Here is an 18,831-nt window from a genome sequence, read left to right as displayed (position 1 = left end):
GGCGGCGGCGGAGGCGGCGGAGGCAGCAGGGGGATCCGGAAGTCAACACCATGTCGAGTCTGCACAAGAGCCGGTAAGAGGCCACGGGGCCAACGCGGCTCGGCCACTTCTGGCTAGAACGCGCCTTGGGCGCGCGGATGCGGCCAGACACCGGCAGTGCCCGGGAAGAGGGGCTCGGGGACCCCCTTTTCAGCCTCATTGCCTGTGGGCCTGAGAGGGCACGGAGTGGAGGCACTTCTCCTGCCCCCCACCCCGGGTGTCACCCCTTTTCTCTCTCTCGCCCTTACCCCGGAGCCCTGGGTTCCCCCTCATTCTCCTCCTCATTCAGGGCCTCAATGCCCAGTTCCTCGGGCCCACCCCCTTTCCTTGTCTCCCTCGTTAACCCTCTGCCTCAGCACCCTCCTCTGTCCAAATGCTCTCCATCCCCCGTGCTCGTTTATTGTTAGAAACGTCAGAAAACCTGGATTTTCCCGTCTATCCTCTCTCCCAGGTCAAATCCTACAGGATTGGCTAAAGATTGTTTATTCTTCAGTTTTCCTTCGGGACTGGTTTTTTAAAAACCTTTTGTCCTTGCCTGCAGGCCAGCCCAGAGGTCTTCTAATGCCTGTATTTTTGAGCCTGGAGAGCTGCATGCGGGTTTCACTAGCCGGTTGTCTACGGATCAAATTACTCCTAGTTCCTAGGGTTCACTGAGTTCAGATAGTGGAGCTGTGGGCTGGGCCTGGCCAGGCCAGCAGGAAGTGCCCAATAAATGCCAGCTCACTAAATGTTAGAACGTGTCCGATTTCATGATGCTTGTTTGAGAACCTCTAGACAGGAATACCTCTATGTTTCTGAGCTTTGCTTCAAGGAAGATGTGATCTAAAGATCTGTAGCTCACCAAAGCTGACTTTGATTAGGACCTTGGCTGAGCTTTGCCATTTTTATGTCCTGAAGGGGAGGGAGGAACAGGTTGGAGACTGGTGCTCTAAGAGGGCTTCAGGAGTGGTTGCTAAGCCTGCCATCTTTCAGTTTGGGTGTAATTCATTTGCCTCCTTCCTGTCTTCTAGGATTGCTGATTTCCAGGATGTCCTGAAGGAGCCCACCATTGCCTTGGAAAAGCTTCGCGAACTCAGTTTTAGTGGTAAGAGGCAACTGTTCATTTTCAGCTTTACTAGAGCAGTGTTGTGGCTAGGATAGAGGGGAAGGTACCCAAGGCCATACCTGCTGTTCTGGGGGCCAGCCCGCCTCTTGGGGCTTCTCCAGATCCTGTGGAGCTGAACAACCAGGGACTTTCCTGAGCTTGGAGGGGATTCCTAGAGGAGTGACAGCCACAGTTAGTGACCACGGTTAACTTGCCTGTAGGCCTTACTGTGCTTAACTGTTATTTCAATGATACTCATTACTTCCTTGGAGTAACTGGAGAGGACGGAAGAAGGCAGGAAGAGTGGGGAGGACACTTCTTGAGCTGAATCTTCCCTCCTTCCAGCAAGCTTCCTGTGTTACAGAATTTGGTTCACTGCAGAGTAGTTCCTGGTTTTCTCCTGGCTTGGTGTCAAAACCTACTCAGGCGACAGTGAACTTTGGTTAATGGTGAGAAACTTTCCAGCCTTGAGACACTGGCTTGGTGAAACAGTGCCTCAGCAGTGTTTGACTTTGCCCTCTGGCAAGAGATTTTTTTGCTCATCTTTAAATAAAAAATCTCTGGTTGTTTTTATTTATTTATTTGTTTGGTACATGCCCCTAGTGGGAACCGAACTCGGGACTCTGGTCCAGAGGCCAGCGCTCCAACTGCTGAGCCAAACAGGCCAGGGCTCGGGGTGTTTTTATAACCTCTTGTCACTGCTCTGCCTTTGTAACTTTGTCAGCAAGGAATTCTTGAGTAGCTCCCTGCATCCCCTTGCAGATTCTGGGGTGGGAGCTTTAGCTCCTGTTCAGTATGTCGGGACACCATTGAAACAGCTGCTTTAGCAACATTTCTGACAGTATTAGAGGAGAAGTTTGTCTTTCTGTTCAAGAGTGATATTTAGGCCCTGAAGATCTTGAGGAGTCTGGGAACTGTGCTGAGCTGAAGAATCTGCCCGGCCTCAGGGTAGGCAGTCTGCGGTAGTGGTGAAGAGTTTGGCCTCTAGAATCATATAGACTTGTGTCTGAACCCTTGATGGCTCTTTCTTTTTTTGTTTTTTAATCTTCATCTGAGGATATTTTTCTATTTATCTTCAGCTAGAGTGGGAAGGAGGGGGAGAGAGAAAGAGAGAGGGGGAGAGAGAGAGAAACATTGGTGTGAGAGAGGCACATCGACTGGTTGCCTCCTGCGTGACCCTGACCAGGACTGAGGACAAACCGCAACCGAGGTACATGCCCTCGACCAGAATGGAACTTGCGTCTCTTTGATCTGTGGGCCGACGCTCTAATCACTGAGCCAAACCTGCCAGAGCTTGATGGCTCTTTCTTTACAGATGAGTTTCTTTACTTGTAAGATGAGGACAACTATGCTGATGTTCTCTACTTAGTAGGGTTATAAAGAGGATTAAGTGCAATTAGATCCATAAAGCACAATGCACTCAGTGTTCGTAGCTTAGTTTATATGTCACACCCACTCTTGGAATACCTCCTGTGTGCCATGCTCTGTGCTAGGTACTGGGAATTAAGACAGATGTGGTTCTTGTCTTTCTGGGGCTCCCCCAGTAGTAAGAGTTACACATGTTAAATGAGTACACACATTATGTTACACAATCCGAGTTGTGGTGGGTGCTATGAAGAAGTCACTGAGCCATTATTTATAGTGGGTGACCTGACTGATTGGGAAGAGATGGTGGTTGGTATAGGCCGCTCTGAGGAAGAAAAATCCAGGAGGAGAAAGTGTTATCCTCAAAAGAACATTGCAGACAGAGGGAGCTCTGGGCTAGGGGCAGGGGTCAGGGGTCATAGAGAGAAAGTACACACAGTATCAGCATCTAGTCTAATAACCTTTGTGGCGGAAAATGATTCTTGAAGAAATACTTCTTGCTCACTCTACTCCATGCCAACTGGCTTCGAGGTGGAGGGCTGGGGGGTTCTGGGCCTCTGGCTTAGGGCGTGACCTTTGCCTGCTGTATCCACAGGCATCCCCTGTGAGGGCGGACTGCGGTGCCTCTGCTGGAAGGTGGGTGTGCCTTGGGTGGGCTTCTGCTCTGCTGAGAGTCCCTGGGTTCCTGCATGGGTGCCCCCACCCCCAGCCCCTCTTTCTATTCTGTGTCTTTACTTGCTTTAAAAGCTTTGGGGAAGCTTTTCTGGGAAGTCCTGGGTTTTCAGTTCCTCTTGGTGTCCCCTCCAGGATCCCTTTGGGATGGAACACTTTGTAATGCCAGTGAAGCCCTTTTCGCCTTGGTCCAGACAGTGCAGTGGGAGTGATATGTATTGGGACAGAAAAGGCTATGCTTTGTCCAAAACTATTAGGAGACGTAGTAGTGGAAGCCCAGTATCCCAGTTTCCAGCCTCTTTGAGCACAAAGTCTTATTATGTGGAAGAGTCTGTGTGAGGAAGAGGAAAGGCCTGGTTTGGAGTAAAGGGGGAGGGAGGCAGTGGGGAGGAAAGGGAGGCTCCCCCAGCCTGTGCCTATGTTCTGGGCTTTAGCCTGTCTTGTCTTCTCTGGGCATTATCAGACGTTTTCCTTGAGGCCTGTCCGCCTCTACCTACTGTCCAGGGTTGGGCTGGGGAATCACCAGAGCTGTGTTCCTCTCCCTCTGTGCAGATTCTCTTGAACTACCTCCCATTGGAGAGAGCCTCATGGACCTCCATCCTGGCCAAGCAGAGGTGAGACCCAGAGAGGGGGTGATGTGAGGGTTTTTCTATCAGAAGCGGTGGTTCCAAACCTGTGCTGCCCTCTGTGATGCTCCTGTGTTCTGGACCCCCTGGGCAAGCCCTCTGGGAATCATCCCTCCTCTCTTCTCTCCTGCAGGGAGCTATATTCTCAGTTCCTGAGGGAAATGATTATCCAGCCTGGCATTGCCAAGGCCAACATGGGTGTGTCCAGGGAGGATGTGACCTTTGAGGACCATGTGAGTAGGGGTCAGCAGCGGGAACTGAGGCTACAGAGTGGGGAGGGGTGGGCTTTGGAGTGGGCAGAGTCCTCCCATCCCAGAAGACAGGTACTGCTGGTCTCAGTCCCCTCGGGCCCTTTCGGTGCCTCCTTTCTTTATTTGGCTGCGCAGCCCCATCAGGCTGTTGTCTCTCCCCTCTTCTCCCCAGGCCCAGTCAGGAATATAAGTGACAGCTGAGGCCGGGGAGTGCGTGTGCGCAGCCCTGAGCTGGGTCCTCTGCACGCATTGTCTCCTTTCTTCCTCACCCTGTTCCTTAACGAAGGTTCTGTGATTTGATAGTTGAAGAAAGTCAGAGCAGGGTGGGAATGCCTTTCTGTGGCCTGGAGGAAGTCTCATTTGATCGTCCAGTACTGATCTTCCCCGTGTGCTGTGCAGTATAGAAAGTGCAGATGGATCAAACCCAGGCCTCTCCTCCAAGGATTGCAATTGGCCACTCAGAGCACTGATGAGTTAGATTTGAGGAGACTTCATGATACATTTATTCATCCATTCATTCAGTCAGCAAGCATTTAGTGAGCACATATATATATATATTTTTTTATCCTCACCCGAGGACACTTTTCCATTTTTTGTTCAGATAGAGTGGGTGGGAGAGAGAGGAAGAGAGAGAGAGAGAAACATCGACGTGGAAGGTACACATCGAGTGGCTGCCACCCGCACGATCAACCAGGGCCGGGGACAAACTGCAACCGTGGCATGTGCCCTTAGCGGGAACCGAACCCGGGTCTCTCTGGACCACAGGCCAATGCTCTAACCGCTGAGCCAAACCGGCCAGGGCGTGAGCACATGTTATATGCAGCATTCTAGAGCCAGAGCAGTAGATGGAAAGAACAGTCCTGCCAGGCAGGAGTGGGCTCAGAGTGGACAGCAGGGCTCGGCTGTTCGCTGTGAAGTTCCAATGGGATTTGGGAGGCTTCTCGAGGCCCGTGCTGCTCCTCCAGTAGCTCACAGGCCGTCTCAGCCACAGCTGGGCCTCTGATGGGCCTGTTGGTGTGAGGCCACTGCTCTGGCCTCCAAAATGGTATCTGCCTCTGGGGCCCTGTCCAGGCCTAGGACAGCAACTTATTTTTTCCCCACAGCCACTCAACCCCAACCCTGACAGCCGGTGGAACACATACTTCAAGGACAATGAGGTGCTGCTGCAGATTGACAAAGATGTCCGGTAAGCAGGTCGCTGGGGCTGGCAGTGAGCCCATGGGACTTCTGAGGGGTTTCCCAGTTCTGTCCGTTTCCTTTCCAGCCCAGGCCCACAGGGTTGGTAGGGGTGTGAGGAGCTTTTGGTAGGTGGTCTAAGTAGTTAGGTGCAGGCCACAGTGATGCAGGGCGTGGGAATGGGACTGGTCAGCGCAGTGAGAATGTGGGGGGTATCCTGTGCTTGCCCATGCCTGGCTGTCCTTTTTCCCTGCTTAGTTTCATTTGTGCTGAGCATTTATGGATTCATCTGAGCATTCCTTCAGTAAATGGGTATCGAATGGGACTGCTATATGGCAGTCCTAGTGCCAAGTTCAGGATTGAGCGCTGAACAGACAGACACAGTCCCTCTCCGAAGGGAACCTAGAACCTTGAGGGAAGGTGGGAAGACAGGCGTTCAACAAATTCATTTTGCTAACGTCAGTGCTCTGAAGGGAGTTCAGGGTGTTTCCTGGTGTTCAGGACGCCTTTCCTGAAGAAGCAGTGTTTCAGCTGGGATCTGGGGAGTCGGGCCTGGGGGAGAAGGTAGGGTTAGGCCCTGGTGGGAGGGGTCTACCTGTGGGGAGGCCCTGAAAGCCCATGGAGCTTGGCATATTTAAAGAGCAGCGTGGACTGGCTGGTGTGGCTCAGTGGTTGAGTGTTGACCCATGCACCAAGAGGTCACCAGTTTCATTCCCAGTCAGGGCACATGCCCAGGTTGTGGGCCTGATCCCCAGTGGGGGACATGCAGGAGGCAGTCAATTGATGTTCTTTCGTTGATGTCTCTTTCTGTCTCTCTCCCTCCCCTTCCTCTCTCTCTAAAATCAGTAAAGAAAAATTATTTAAAAAAATAGAAATAAAAAAAATAATAAAGAAAAAAAATTTAAATAAATAAATAAAGATCAGTATGAAGGGCAGTGTGGTTGAAGCTACACTAGAGGGAGACAGGGGTTGGTCCTTGGACTTAATTCCAAGGACATGGGGCAGTGATGGTCAGATATGTGGGTTTGCTCTTCCACTTGGTATAGAAATGTGGAAACGCTGCTATGTTGTCCTGTTGGGTTGGTGAGTGGCAGTGGGTAGACTCCCCCACAGGCTGGTGAGGAACTGGAAGGAAGTCCTTGTCTGCAGTGAAGCAGGGTTGTTAGAGCTTGGCTTCAGTTCCACCTTCCCCCGTTTTAGCTGTGTTTCCAGCCACTCAACACCCCACGTGCTTCTCCTCTGCCTGTGTTCATTGTGCCCAGGCCCATCTTCAGATGGCCTCAGGTGGGACCCAAGCCCAGGGCAGCCTAGCCAGGATGCGGAAGGGGGCTCTCACTTCCTTTGTTTTCAGGCTGGTGTTGGGCAGCCTCTATTCACGAGGGTGTTCACGGTCCTGTTTGAATCGAGAACCATGTCTTGAAGCCCGTTCTGGAGAAACAGGTTCTGTCTTACACTGGTGGTGATTGTAGCCTGTTGTTCAGTGTTTCCAGAGAGCGAGTTTGCAATGTGCCGTGTGTGAGAATTTAAAAAATGTGCATTCCTGCAATACATGTGGTATTTTTTTTTTTTTATCCTCACCGGAGGACATTTTCCCATTTTTTTGTTCAGGTAGAGTGGGAGGGAGAGAGAGGAACAGAGAGAGAGAGAGAAACATCGATATGAAAGGAACACATCGAGTGGCTGACACCCACACGACCGACCAGGGCTGGGGACAAACTGCAACCGAGGTACATACCCTTAGCGGGAACCGAACCCGGGTCTCTCCGGACCCTAGGCCGACGGTTAGACCAGGGCGTTTTTTTTTAATTTTTTCCATGATTGATTTTAGAGAGAGAGGAAGGGAGAGGGAGAGAGAGAAACATCGATGAGAGAGAACATCGATTAGCCACCTCCTGCATGCCCCCCACTGGGGACTGTGCCCACAATCTGGGCATGTGTCCTGACCGGGAATCGAACCGGTGACCTTTTGGTGCATGGGTCGATGCTCAACCACTGAGCCACACCAGTTGGACAATACATGTGTTTTAAACACTTGATCACATTCTCGCCCTGGCCAGTTTGGCTCAGCGGTTAGAGCGTCGGCCTGCGGTCTGGAGAGACCTGGGTTCAGTTCCCGCTAAGGGCACGTACTTCGGTTGCAGTTTGTCCCCGGCCCTGGTTGGTCGTGCGGGTGGCAGCCACTCGATGTGTCCCTTCACGTCGATGTGTCCCTTCATGTCGATGTTTCTGTCTGTCTCTCCCTTCCTCTCTCTCCCTCCCACTCTATCTGTACAAAAAATGGAAAAATATCCTTGGGTGAGGATAAAAAATAAATAAATAAATAAACACTTGATCACATTCTCGAGACAGCCTTCAACTTGCTTTTCCTCTCACTTTGTCTTGGACATTTATTTCCCATGTCAGCTGTATAATATTCTACTGTACAATGTGTAACTTACCCAAAACTCTTTTATCATCGTAAACCACACTGTGGTTAACACTTATACATATTAAATATTATTGACATGGAAAGATGTTTGTAGTTTAAGGGATGAGTTGGATCATAAGATTATAAAGACATTTATAAACGTACACATATGGTCTGGCTGGTGTGGCTCAGTGGTTGAGTGTTGACCTGTACACCAAGAAGTCGCGGGTTTGATTCCTGGTTAGGTCACATGCCCAGGTTGTGGGCCTGTGGGGGGCATGCAGGAGGCGGCCAGTCAGTGTTCTCTCTCATTGATGTTTCTATCTCTCTCTCCCTCTCACTTCCTCTCTCTATAAAATTAAAAAAAAAAATGTTTTAAGTACACGTATGCACGTGTTATCTATCTGTAAATACACATAAGAATATGGGTATGTGTTATAATGACTATATTGCCCCTTAAAAACTATATATAGCCTAGCCCTGGCTAGTTTGGCTCAGCGGTTAGAGCATCGGCCCGCGGACCAGAGAGGCCCAGGTTCAGTTTCCTCTAAGGGCACGCACCTCAGTTGCGGTTTGTCCCCGGCCCCGGTTGGGGTTGTGTGGGTGGCAACCAGTTGATGTGTCTCTCTCATGTCGATGTTTCTCTCTCTTCCTTCCTCTCTCCCTCCCGCTCTATCTGAAGATAAATGCAAAAGGGTTCTCGGGTGAGGATAAAAAACAAAACAAAAAAACAACTATGTGTATTTAAAATGAAACGTTATTAATTTAAAAATAATATCCTTTGGCCGGGCCAGTGTGGCTCAGTGGATTGAGCACCGTCCCATGGACTGAGGGGTCCCGATTTGATCCTGCTCAGGGCACATGCCCGGATGTGGGCTCAATCCCCAGTGGGGGGCATGCAGGAGGCAGCTGTTTGATGTTTCTCCCTCACATTGATGTTTCTATCTCTCTTTTCCTTCCTCTACCTCTAAAAAAAATCCATTAAAAAAAAAATATATATATATATATAAAAAATCTTTTGCGATGCTGGAATATCCAAAGCCTCTATCCTGAGTAACGGTACTGTCTCCTGTTCTCTCTTGACAGGAGGTTGTGCCCAGACATATCCTTCTTCCAGAGGGCCACTGAGTACCCATGCCTCCTCATCCTGGACCCCCAGAATGAGTTTGAGACCCTTCGTAAGCGGGTGGAACAGACGACGCTGAAATCGCAGACAGTGGCCCGGAACCGGAGTGGAGTCACAAATGTGAGAGGCAACCTGGGGCCCCAGGGACTCCCCATGACAGCCTTTTTCTTCCTGCTTCCCTTTGGCCACTGGGCCCGTGTCTTTCTGTCTGGATAGTTACTCAAGGCAACTTTTGATCCTGCCAGGGCTTTTTTGGAAAGTCAGGGATCATGATCAAGGCAGGATGTGCTGGTGGCTGGGGGAGGTCCCTGTTGTGCAGTGAAGGAGCCATGCTGCTATTGTTGTGGAGATGGCTCTTTATTTAGTTAGTTTATGTATAAATTTATCTTTATTGTTGAAAGTATTACAGATGTCCCCTCCCCCGCCACAGATTCCCCTCTACCCCACTCCAGCCCCCCCCCCCCCCCGCCAGATGGCTCTTTAAAAAGTAATTACAAGTGTGATGGGAGCGATGATGGGTGGGGAGCTGACCTGGTCTGGATATCAGGGAAGACTTCCCGAGGAAGTGACATTTTAGCTGAGGCTTGAAGAACTAGGAGGCAAGAGCATTCCAGACGGGGAGGAGCACATATATGGAAGTCCTTCAGCAGGAGAGAGCATGGTGTAATCGAGGAATAGAGGGGTGCAGTGAGGCTAGAGGAGAGGGAAAGGGAGGGAAGGTTGCTGGAGGATGCCGGAGAGGTTGGAAAAGGTGCAGCCACACAGGGCCTTTATCCTGAGGGCTGGGAACCCTTGTAGCATTCTGAGCAGGGCAGTGATGTGATTCGGGTCTGCTCTCGTAAAAGATGGCTGTTGGCGCTGTGGAGAATTGATCGGCAGGGCAGGGATAGAGGTGGAGAATGTGTCTAGGAGGTTGCCGCATTATTCAGGCAGGGGTGGGTAGGGGCTGGGGCTGGGGTGGAGTGAGGATGGATCAGAGAGTCTTAGGAGGTAGAATTGATAGGACTTGTGCTGCCCAGGTAATGCTGTGTTTGAACCCCAGTCTTCTACAGGTTCCTGTAACTCTGTAGCCAAACAAGTGTATAATCTTCTTCTTTTTTTTTTTATCCTCACCCAAGGACATTTTTTGATATTTTGTTCAGATAGAGTGGGAGGGAGGGAGAGAGAGAGAGAGAAATATCGACGTGAAAGGGACACATCGAGTGGTTGCCACCCACACGACCCAACCAGGGCCGGGGACAAACTGCAACTGAGGTATGTGCCCTTAGTGGGAACCGAACCCAGGTCTCTCCAGACCGCAGGCCGACACTCGAACTGCTGAGCCAGAACGGCCAGGGCTAATCTTACTTCTTAACTGATACCTCCTGCTTTGGTTCCTGGAGCTCTGACATCCTCAGAACTTTTCACTGTCCTTCAACAATGGAATCCTCCTTCTCTGAAACCTCCAAAAAGCTAGAGACAGATAATACTGCAGAAGCTTTTTTCCCCGAGTGGAATGACTGGGCAAGGCTCTGTGTCTATCGGAGAACAACCACTTCCCGCAGTGGGTGATGGGCAGTTACAGCTGAACCCAGGGCTCCTTGTGCCTACGAAAGAGCTGGTTGTGCTGGGAGGTGGACGATGATTGGCTAAATGACTGCAGGGATTGCTGTGTGGGTGACCTTACTCGGCTGCTGAAGTCCTGGATGCAGGACTTGGCTTCTGTCATTCATTTCACTAAAGTCATTGGGAGCTGAGAGCCAAGCTCTTACCCATTTTAGGTTTGAACCAGTCCTGAGGGCAGAGCACCTGATCAGAAGCTTCATCCTTAGATTTCTGGGCCTGTGGTGGGGCAGTTTGAGTTAAAGCGGACCATCCGTTTAATTCTGGGCATGTAATACTGGGCTTACCTCCCTAGGCCCCCATCTCCTTTTCTGTAAACTGGGCATAATCATTTCTGCCCTGCCTGACTTTTGAATCGCCAAGAAGATGAAATGAGGTCATGGCTGCGCAGATTCCTGGAAAGCTCTGGACTTTCTCTGAGGCCTGGACCTCAGGTTCTGGAATCAGCCAGTCTGGGGTCAAATCCCAGTGCCACCACTTGATGCGAGACATGATGAGTGACCTGACTTTTCTGAGCCTATGTTTCCTCCTCTTGAAAGTGATGTGAGAGAATATTCTAGGTTGTTCAGAGCATTACGTGGAGGCATGCTTATAAGCACTGCCTTGCCCATAGAGAGCTCTTGGTAAATGTTAGTGGTATGTGTGTGTCTGTGCACATGTACTTGCATAAACACACATGCACGTGTACATATAATGGGAAAGGGAGTTGAATGTCCCCAAGGCCTTGTACTTCCAGGACAGTTTGCTACGCGTCCCTGCCTGAGCTTGCCTGTGGCTCTCATACAGGTTACTCTGGGCATCCGAGTCTACAAAGCTCCCGAAGACCGTGATGGGCAGCTGGTGTTGGGGACCTCTGCTCTACTGCATGAGTTCTAAGCAGGGATATCATCTATTCATCTGCCAACATTTTCTTACGAAAATTTTGAAACATTCAGAAAAGTTGAAAAAAGAATACAGTGTATCCTTATATACTTTCCACCTCAGTTTAACAGTTCATAACATTTTGCCATAATTGTTTTTGTATTACAAAGTATAAGTTGCAGGTGTCTTGCCCCTTCACCCCGAGTATTTCAGCGGGAATCTCCTGAAAATAAGGACATCCTCCTCCTTAACACTAACACATCTAGGAAGATTAACATAGTAACTCCTAACAACCAGGCCACGAGCGTGTGTCCTCAGTTGCGCTAAGAATATTTTTGTTTTTTTACTTCTGAACTAGGACCCAGTCCTGGTTTCTGTGTTGCATTGGGATGCTGTGTTTCTTTAGTCTCTTGATCTGAAGCAGGCCTTCACTCTCGCCCAGCTTCCCCCAACATTTCACTTTTTTAAAAAAATCCTTACCCAAGGACATTCTTGTATTTATCCTTAGACAGAGCGGGAGGGAGAGAGGGAGGAAGAGAGAGAGAAACATTGATGTGAGAGAGACACATTGACTGGTTGCCACCCACACGACCCCGACTGGGCCAGGGACAAACTGCAACAGAGGTATGTGCCCTTAGCAGGAACTGAACCCAGGACTCTCTGGTCTGCGGGCCGATGCTCTAAATGCTGAGCCAAACCGGCCAGGGCAACATTTCACTTTTTGAAGACTCTTAGCCAATTGTCTGTTTTTGACATACTTAAAGTTTTGTTTTCTAAATTGAAGTGTAACTTACATGCAATAAAATGCACAAATCTTAGGTATACAGATAGATGAACTTTTTCGTGTGTGTGTGTACACACCTGTGTAACTGCCAACAAAACAAGACACGGTGTTTCTATCATCCAGTCAGTACCACTCTCTGCACACGAAGCACTGTTCTGGCTTTTGTCATTGTAAATTAGATTTTAGTCCACCTGTCTAATGGAATGTGCCACATTCTGGATTTGTCTGCTTGTTTCCTCCTGGTGGTGTTGGACATGTTCCTCTATGCTCTGTATTTCCCATAAGCTCGCGGTCGAGTTTAGGCTTAATGCTAGACATTAAGAGGACATATTGGTCAGAACATAATGTCCATAATGCTACCCATCGTCTTAATGGGCTCCTCCTCTTCTCCCCCAGATGAGCTCCCCGCACAAGACCTCAGCGCAGTCATCCCTGAATGAGTACGAGGTGCTGCCCAATGGCTGTGAGGCCCACTGGGAAGTGGTGGAGCGCATCCTGTTCATCTATGCCAAGCTCAACCCTGGCATTGCTTATGTGCAGGGCATGAATGAGATCGTGGGGCCCCTCTATTATACCTTTGCCACCGATCCCAACAACGAGTGGAAAGGTAAAAGGGCTCTTGGCTGCCCACACCCCTTGTTGCCGCTCCCTAAGAAAATGGACCAAGGAAAGCCAGGCTAATGGGCTGTAGCGGGCTCTGCAGCTCATGTCCCCTATCTGGGCCCCCATTTTCCCTCTGTGAGATAAGGGGGTTGGCCTGGGTCCTCCTTGAGATCCATTCCGACTTAGGCTTTCTGGAATGTTGGAAGTATACTGATCTTTTCCTATTTGTAACTGAATTTCTGATAGGGGAGTTAAGATGTGTATACAGGAAGCTGAGTGATTGTAAGAATTTAAATAAATAATGATTTGAAAATGTCGTCAGAAGAGCATGTAATCAGTTGCTAACGAGAGTACAGTGTTGCCAGAAGATGTGAGAAAAAAAGAGATGATGTCCTTAGTCTGGGGGTGGAGAGTGGTCAAGGAGAGAAGGTACTGAGCCTGATCATGGGGGTGCAGTGACGTGGTGAGACTCGGGTGAAGGGAGTATCCAGCGTAGGTGAGAGTTGGGGTGGGACTTGGGCGGGCACCAGCTCCCTGTTGGCTCCCCTCACCATGCCTGTTTTCCCCAGAGCACGCCGAGGCAGATACCTTCTTTTGCTTTACCAACCTCATGGCCGAGATCCGGGACAACTTCATCAAGAGCCTGGATGACTCACAATGTGGCATCACTTACAAGATGGAAAAGGTGTACTCCACCTTGAAGGATAAGGACGTGGAACTCTACCTGAAACTGGTGAGGACCCCTCCCCGCCCAGGACCACGTGGGCCAGAGTAGGCAGATGAAAGGGTCAGAGGACAGCAGACTTACTGAGTGTCCCCGATGCAGGACAAGCTCTGGCTGAGCCTGGGGATTGCAGTGGCTGCTGCCAGGGAGCACTGAGAGCAGGCGGCAGGTGCTGCGAGTCTGGGCAGCTGGCAGTGAGGGGAGTTGATGTGCCCACACAGTGCGAGTCATTCCCGCCCACGGAATTAGCTCAGCCTGAGAAGAGAAAGGTGAACTTCAGTTAGAAAGTTAAGAAGAATGCACATATGCACAGCCAGTCGACACAGACACTAGGCTGGGGAAGGTAGGAGGGGGTGGGAACATTAAGGAGGGAGTCAACGGGGATAAAAGGGGGACATCTGTAATACTTTCAAAAATAAAAAAAAGAGTTAAGAGTAATTTTTTTTTTTTGGTTAATCCTCACCCGAGGATACTTTTCCATTTATTTTATTTTATTTTTTAGATAGAGTGGAAGGTAGGGAGAGAAGGAGAGAGAGAGACATATTGATTGGTTGCCTCCTGCACAACCCTAACTGGAGCTGGGGATCGAACCTGCAACCCAGCTGCATACCCTTTGACCAGGCATCGAACCAGCAACCCTACAGTCCATGAGACGAGGCTCAATCCACGGAGCCACACCAGCTGGGCAAGAATAATTTTAAAAAATTACTGTAGTGGCCTTGGCTGGTTTGGTTCAGCACATCAGCCTGCGGACCTAAGGATCTTGGGTTCAATTCCAGATAAAGGGAACATGCCTGGGTTGCAAGTTCAATCCCCTGTCCCAGTCTGGGTCATTCAGGAAGCAACCAATCGATGTGTCTCTCTCATGTCAGTGTTTCTTTCTCCTGCCCTCTCTCCCTCACTTCCACTCTATCTGAAAATCAATGGAAAAATATCCTTGTGTGAAGATTTAACAACAACAACAAATTACTGTAGTGGTATTCCATGTTTATTTCAGACAACAGTTCAGTAAAAAGAAGTTATATGTAAATAGAAATAATTTTGGGAATAAGAAAATTTATATAAAGATCTTTTTAAACAAATATGGAGTTAGTTTTTGCAGTTTTTAAATTTTTAAAATTTATTTTTATTAATTTGAGAGAGAGAAACATTAATTTGCTGCTCCACTTATTTATGCATTCATTGGTTGACTCTTGTATGTGCCCTGACAGGGGATCAGACCTATAACTTTGGCATATTGGGTCCCAGCCAGGGCTGCTGTTTTGTGTTTTTTTTGTTTGATTTTTTTTTTTTTTAATCCTTACCTGAGGACATTCTTCCATATTTTATTCAGATAGAGTAGCAGGGAGAGAGAGAGAGAAGCATCAATGTGAAAGACACTTTGCGAAAGAGATACATCGAGTGGCTGCCACCCACACGACCCAACAAGGGCCGGGGACAAACTGCAACCAAGGTACATGCCCTTAGCGAACCAAACCCGGGTCTCCCGGGTCTCTCTGGACCGCAGGCCAACGCTCTAACCGCTGAGCAAAACTGGCCAGGGCTGCTGTTTTTTTCGCCTTTTTTTTTTTTTAATTGTACTGTTTTCTTTCTTTTTATTTATTTTTTCTTTATTGATTTTTGAGAGGAAGGGAGATGGAGAAAGAGAGATAGAAACATTGATGAGAGAGAACATCAATTGGCCGCCTCCTGCATGCCCCCCACTGGGGATCAGGCCCACAACCCAGGCAAGTGCCCTGACTGGGAATCAAATTGGTGACCTCTTGGTGCATGGGTCCACACTCAAACCACTGAGCCACACCTGTCAGGCTAGGGCTGCTGTTTTGTAACATGCTTTTTCAGTTAGTAATAGTCATTGTGGTTGAACAGAGGGCTCATCTCTGCTGGGAATAATTGGCCTGTATGGAGTTAATAAGTGAGATAATATATTTAACATGCTAAGCACAAGGCCAGGCCTTGTAGAAGTGCTCAGTTAATGATCTCTGTCTATAATCTGAATAGTGTTTTAAAAGAATCTGAGCTGCCATTTATAAATTTAGAGAGTTTATATAAGTTTGGGTTTATGGCTTCTCTTTTTTAAAAAAATCAGGAGCCCTGGCTTGTTTTGCTCAGTGGTTAGAGCATCGGCCTGTGGACCAAAGAGTTCGGGTTCGATTCCAGTCGAGGGCACATACCTCAGTTGTGGTTCAGTCCCTGGCCCTGGTTGGGGTCGTGCGGGAGGCAACCAATTGATGTGTCCTTCTCCCATCGATGTTTCTCTCTCTCTCTCCCTCCCACTCTATTTAAAAATAAAATGTAAAAAAAATAGATCTGACAACATTGGCTGGCAGCAAGCAGCAGCTGCCCCTTTAACTAAGTGAGGCTTTCTAGGCAGCCCAGTGCCACCCCCACCTAGTGTGCCTGAACTCATCCCTGGCCTGCTGCTGCCTCGGTGAGGTCCTAGGCACTGCTGTGTGTCTGAATTCACATTTAAAGACTGCATGGTGTCACATGGCAACCAGCCAACATGGATTCTTGCACCTACCCCACGCTGCTGTCTCCCCAGCAAGAGCAGAACATCAAGCCCCAGTTCTTCGCCTTCCGCTGGCTGACACTGTTGCTGTCCCAGGAGTTCTTGCTGCCTGACGTCATTCGTATCTGGGACTCCCTCTTTGCTGATGACAGCCGCTTTGACTTCCTCCTCCTTGTGTGCTGTGCCATGCTCATGTGAGTGGCCATGAGCAGAGGTGTGGGCGGGACCGCTCCATCAGGCTGGAGGGAGCCGCTGGGATCCTTGGGCGAACGTTAGGGGTGGTGAGGAAGGGGCGGGAAGGGGCCCAGCGGGGCCTGCCCTCAGAGCAGCCCAGGTCCCAGCGCTTTGCTGCTTGTCTCCTTAGATTGATCCGGGAGCAGTTGCTGGAAGGGGACTTCACTGTAAACATGCGGCTCCTTCAGGTAATGAGTTTGGAGGCGCGAGCTCAGTCATAGCCATGAGGCAGCCACCCCATTCCAGCTGCTGCGACACACTGGGGTCAGAACAGCAGAATGTAGCAGGGCTTGAGTCTAGACCCCCGAGGCACACCTGGGTTTGAATGGGTTTGGATCCCAGTTTTGCCACTGAGCTTGAGTGTAGTGTGGCCTTGAGTGAACGAGTTGGCCTCTCTGAACCAGGTGCTCTACCTAAGCTAGTTGTACCTGGGATACAGTAGTGCCCAGTAGTGGTAACGTTCACTGGTAGTCATGCCCAGTTCTAGAGCAGGAAAGTGTGGGGCTGAGTGGTTGAGAGCATGGCTCAAGGGCCAGACAGCATTAGGTTCATCTTGTTCTCTGTGCTAGTCGTGTGACCTGAGCCAAGTGACAAGCTCTCTAGGCTGCAGTTTCTTCACCGACACCTGGGGTTGGTTTTCGACAACTTGGTTGAGTAGATTTGTAAAACGGGCTAATCATTGTAACCCCCTCATTGGGCTTTTGAGGTGCCCCTGTGAGCTAGTGTATGGACAGTGTCCAGTACAGTGCAGGTGGGGGCAGGTAGGGCAGAATGGTCCTGGTCCTAAGGAACGGCTGAGACCCTTGGGTGGTGCTGGTTACCTTGGTGCTGCAGTGAGTGTCATGTTGGCTACATGTGTGTATGGGGAGGGTTATAACCTGTGGCCCCTACCTCTGGGGCCCAAGATCCATCATGGTGATAGGTCCCCATGGGAAGGGCACAGGTGTGGCAGAAGCGGTGAAGGTTGAGTTGACTTCAGAGGTATCTTGTTGGCCTTTCCCGTGCCCAGGATTACCCCATCACAGACGTCTGCCAGATCCTACAGAAAGCCAAGGAACTCCAAGACTCAAAGTAGCCTGGCAGCAAAAGGCCCAGGTTGGGGAGAGAAGCCACCACTGGTCCCTGTGCCCTGCCTTCTGGGACACGAAGAAGTCTGTGGGACCCCAGCCCGAGGGGAAGCTGCAGGACTGGTCCGCTCCAGGCCTTCTCACCCTAGGCCGCTCCCACTGGGGGCACACTGTGCCATGCTCCTTCCCGACCACCGAGCCCTGGCTCCCTCTCCGCTCTTCGGTCCTGGGACCCTTTCCCCAGGCTGCTGAGCAAGGCCGGAGCTCCTGAAGTTGTTTCCCGCGGCTGGGGTGGATGGGGGGCACTGGGAGCTGGCCAAGGTCCCTCCCTGCCTCCGCTCTGCTGCTCCTCTCTGCTCTGGTCTGGAGGTGCTGGGCAAGTGGGCCAGAAGCCACGTCCGGGGTTGGTGCTTAGGCTTCTCCATGGGGAAGGTGGCACTGAGGGAGCTAAGCTGCTGCCAGGCCCAGGCCACACCCTCTGTCCGTGTGTGTGTGTGTGTGTGTGTGTGTGTGTGTGTGTGTGTGTGTAGGTGTAGTTGTGGGTTGATGTGTATGTGTCTCTTGATCCTTCAGGTGTCTGTCTCCATTTGTGTGTCTCAGTGTGGATGTTAGGGAGGGAGGGTGTCTCTGAATCCCTCTAGGTCTCTGCTTCTCTGTCTTCCTCTCTTCTCCCTTCACCTCTTTCACAGAGGCTGTGTGATTCTTTCTTTTTTTAATCCTCACCTGAGGACATTTTTCCATTTTTTGTTCAGATAGAGTGGGAGAGGGAGAGAGAGAGAGAGAGAGAGAAACATCGATGTGAAAGGGACACATCGAGTGGCTGCCTCCCACATAGCACTGACCCAACCAGGGCCGGGGACAAACTGCAACCGAGGTACGTGCCCTTAGTGGGAACTGAACCTGGGTCTCTCTGGACCACAGGCCGACGCTCTAACCGCTGAGCCAAACTGGCCAGGGCTGTGTGATTCTTTCTTTGCTCCTCAACATAGCTCTCCCTCTGCCCTTCTCTCTTGGGGTGCCTTATCCCCAGCCTCTTCCCTCATTCCTCCCCAAACGGGCCAGGGCCGTGTGATTCTTTGCTCCTCAACATAGCTCTCCCTCTGCCCTTCTCTCTTGGGGTGCCTTATCCCCAGCCTCTTCCCTCACTCCTCCCCTCCATGCCTGTGAAACCCAGAGACAGAAGGAGTGTGGCTCAGCAAAGCCCCTGGGAGTCAACCTTAGCCTTTTCACCGTTTCCACCCCCAGGCCTAGGCTCCCAGGTCCCTCAGCCTGGGAGGGAGTCCACAGTGCCTCACTGGAAGGCCCTGAACCTGCCCCTCCCCCTCCCTGAAATCTTGGAAACCAAAAGCTGCTGAGAAACAATGGCCCATAAAGCTTTGAGCCTCTTACCCTCCTTTCTGCCCAGGGGTAGAGGAGGAGAAGAGGGCGAGGTAAGTCTGGAGATTTCCCCAAAGGAAAAGGACATTAAGGCAGTGCTGTATCAGAGTTTGGGATCCAAGTGCTTCAGAAGAGTAGTCATCCCCATGGCTTTCAAGGCCATCCCAGGGAGGGTGAGTCCCATGAAGGGTAAATGGGACCAAAGGGAGCCTCCCTGGGCCAGGTGGAGCTGAGCGCAGAGGCCCTGGATCCTATCAGGACCAGGGAAGTCCTGTGGCCTCTGGGCAAGCCGAAGGAAGTGCTGGCCCTTCTCTGGTCACA

The 18,831-nt window shown here is 50.4% G+C and overlaps 1 protein-coding gene across 2 annotated transcripts; it reads left to right on the top strand.

Moving 5' to 3' along the window:
- On the top strand, positions 1-17,614 carry TBC1D13 (TBC1 domain family member 13). 2 transcript variants are annotated; one of them, XM_036261869.1, is made up of 12 exons: positions 1-73; positions 1,050-1,123; positions 3,084-3,124; positions 3,713-3,774; positions 3,920-4,019; positions 5,141-5,223; positions 8,707-8,866; positions 12,390-12,600; positions 13,166-13,329; positions 15,866-16,026; positions 16,197-16,254; positions 17,076-17,614. In XM_036261869.1, exons 1-12 carry the CDS (start codon positions 51-53, stop codon positions 17,139-17,141), a joined length of 1,203 nt encoding a protein of 400 aa, XP_036117762.1. In that variant the 5' UTR covers positions 1-50; the 3' UTR covers positions 17,142-17,614. The 2 variants fall into 2 exon arrangements, with proteins under 2 accessions (XP_036117762.1, XP_036117763.1); XM_036261870.1 differs by lacking the exons at positions 1-73; positions 3,084-3,124 and having other exon boundaries at positions 17,076-17,612.
- Positions 17,615-18,831: the final 1,217 nt, after the last annotated feature.

Source organism: Molossus molossus, unplaced genomic scaffold, assembly GCF_014108415.1.
Source record: "Molossus molossus isolate mMolMol1 unplaced genomic scaffold, mMolMol1.p scaffold_m16_p_14, whole genome shotgun sequence".
NCBI classification, from domain to species: Eukaryota; Metazoa; Chordata; class Mammalia; order Chiroptera; family Molossidae; genus Molossus; species Molossus molossus.
This window is presented reverse-complemented; position numbering and strand designations above follow the sequence as displayed.

Bases quoted from the DNA above. Each gene is read 5' to 3' on its own strand.
- TBC1D13 (XM_036261869.1), top strand. From the start codon at position 51: ATGTCGAGTCTGCACAAGAGCCG. The intron at 1,124-3,083 runs GTAAGAGGCAAC...CTGTATCCACAG, and splicing joins TCGCGAACTCAGTTTTAGTG to GCATCCCCTGTGAGGGCGGA. The intron at 4,020-5,140 runs GTGAGTAGGGGT...TTTTCCCCACAG, and splicing joins ATGTGACCTTTGAGGACCAT to CCACTCAACCCCAACCCTGA.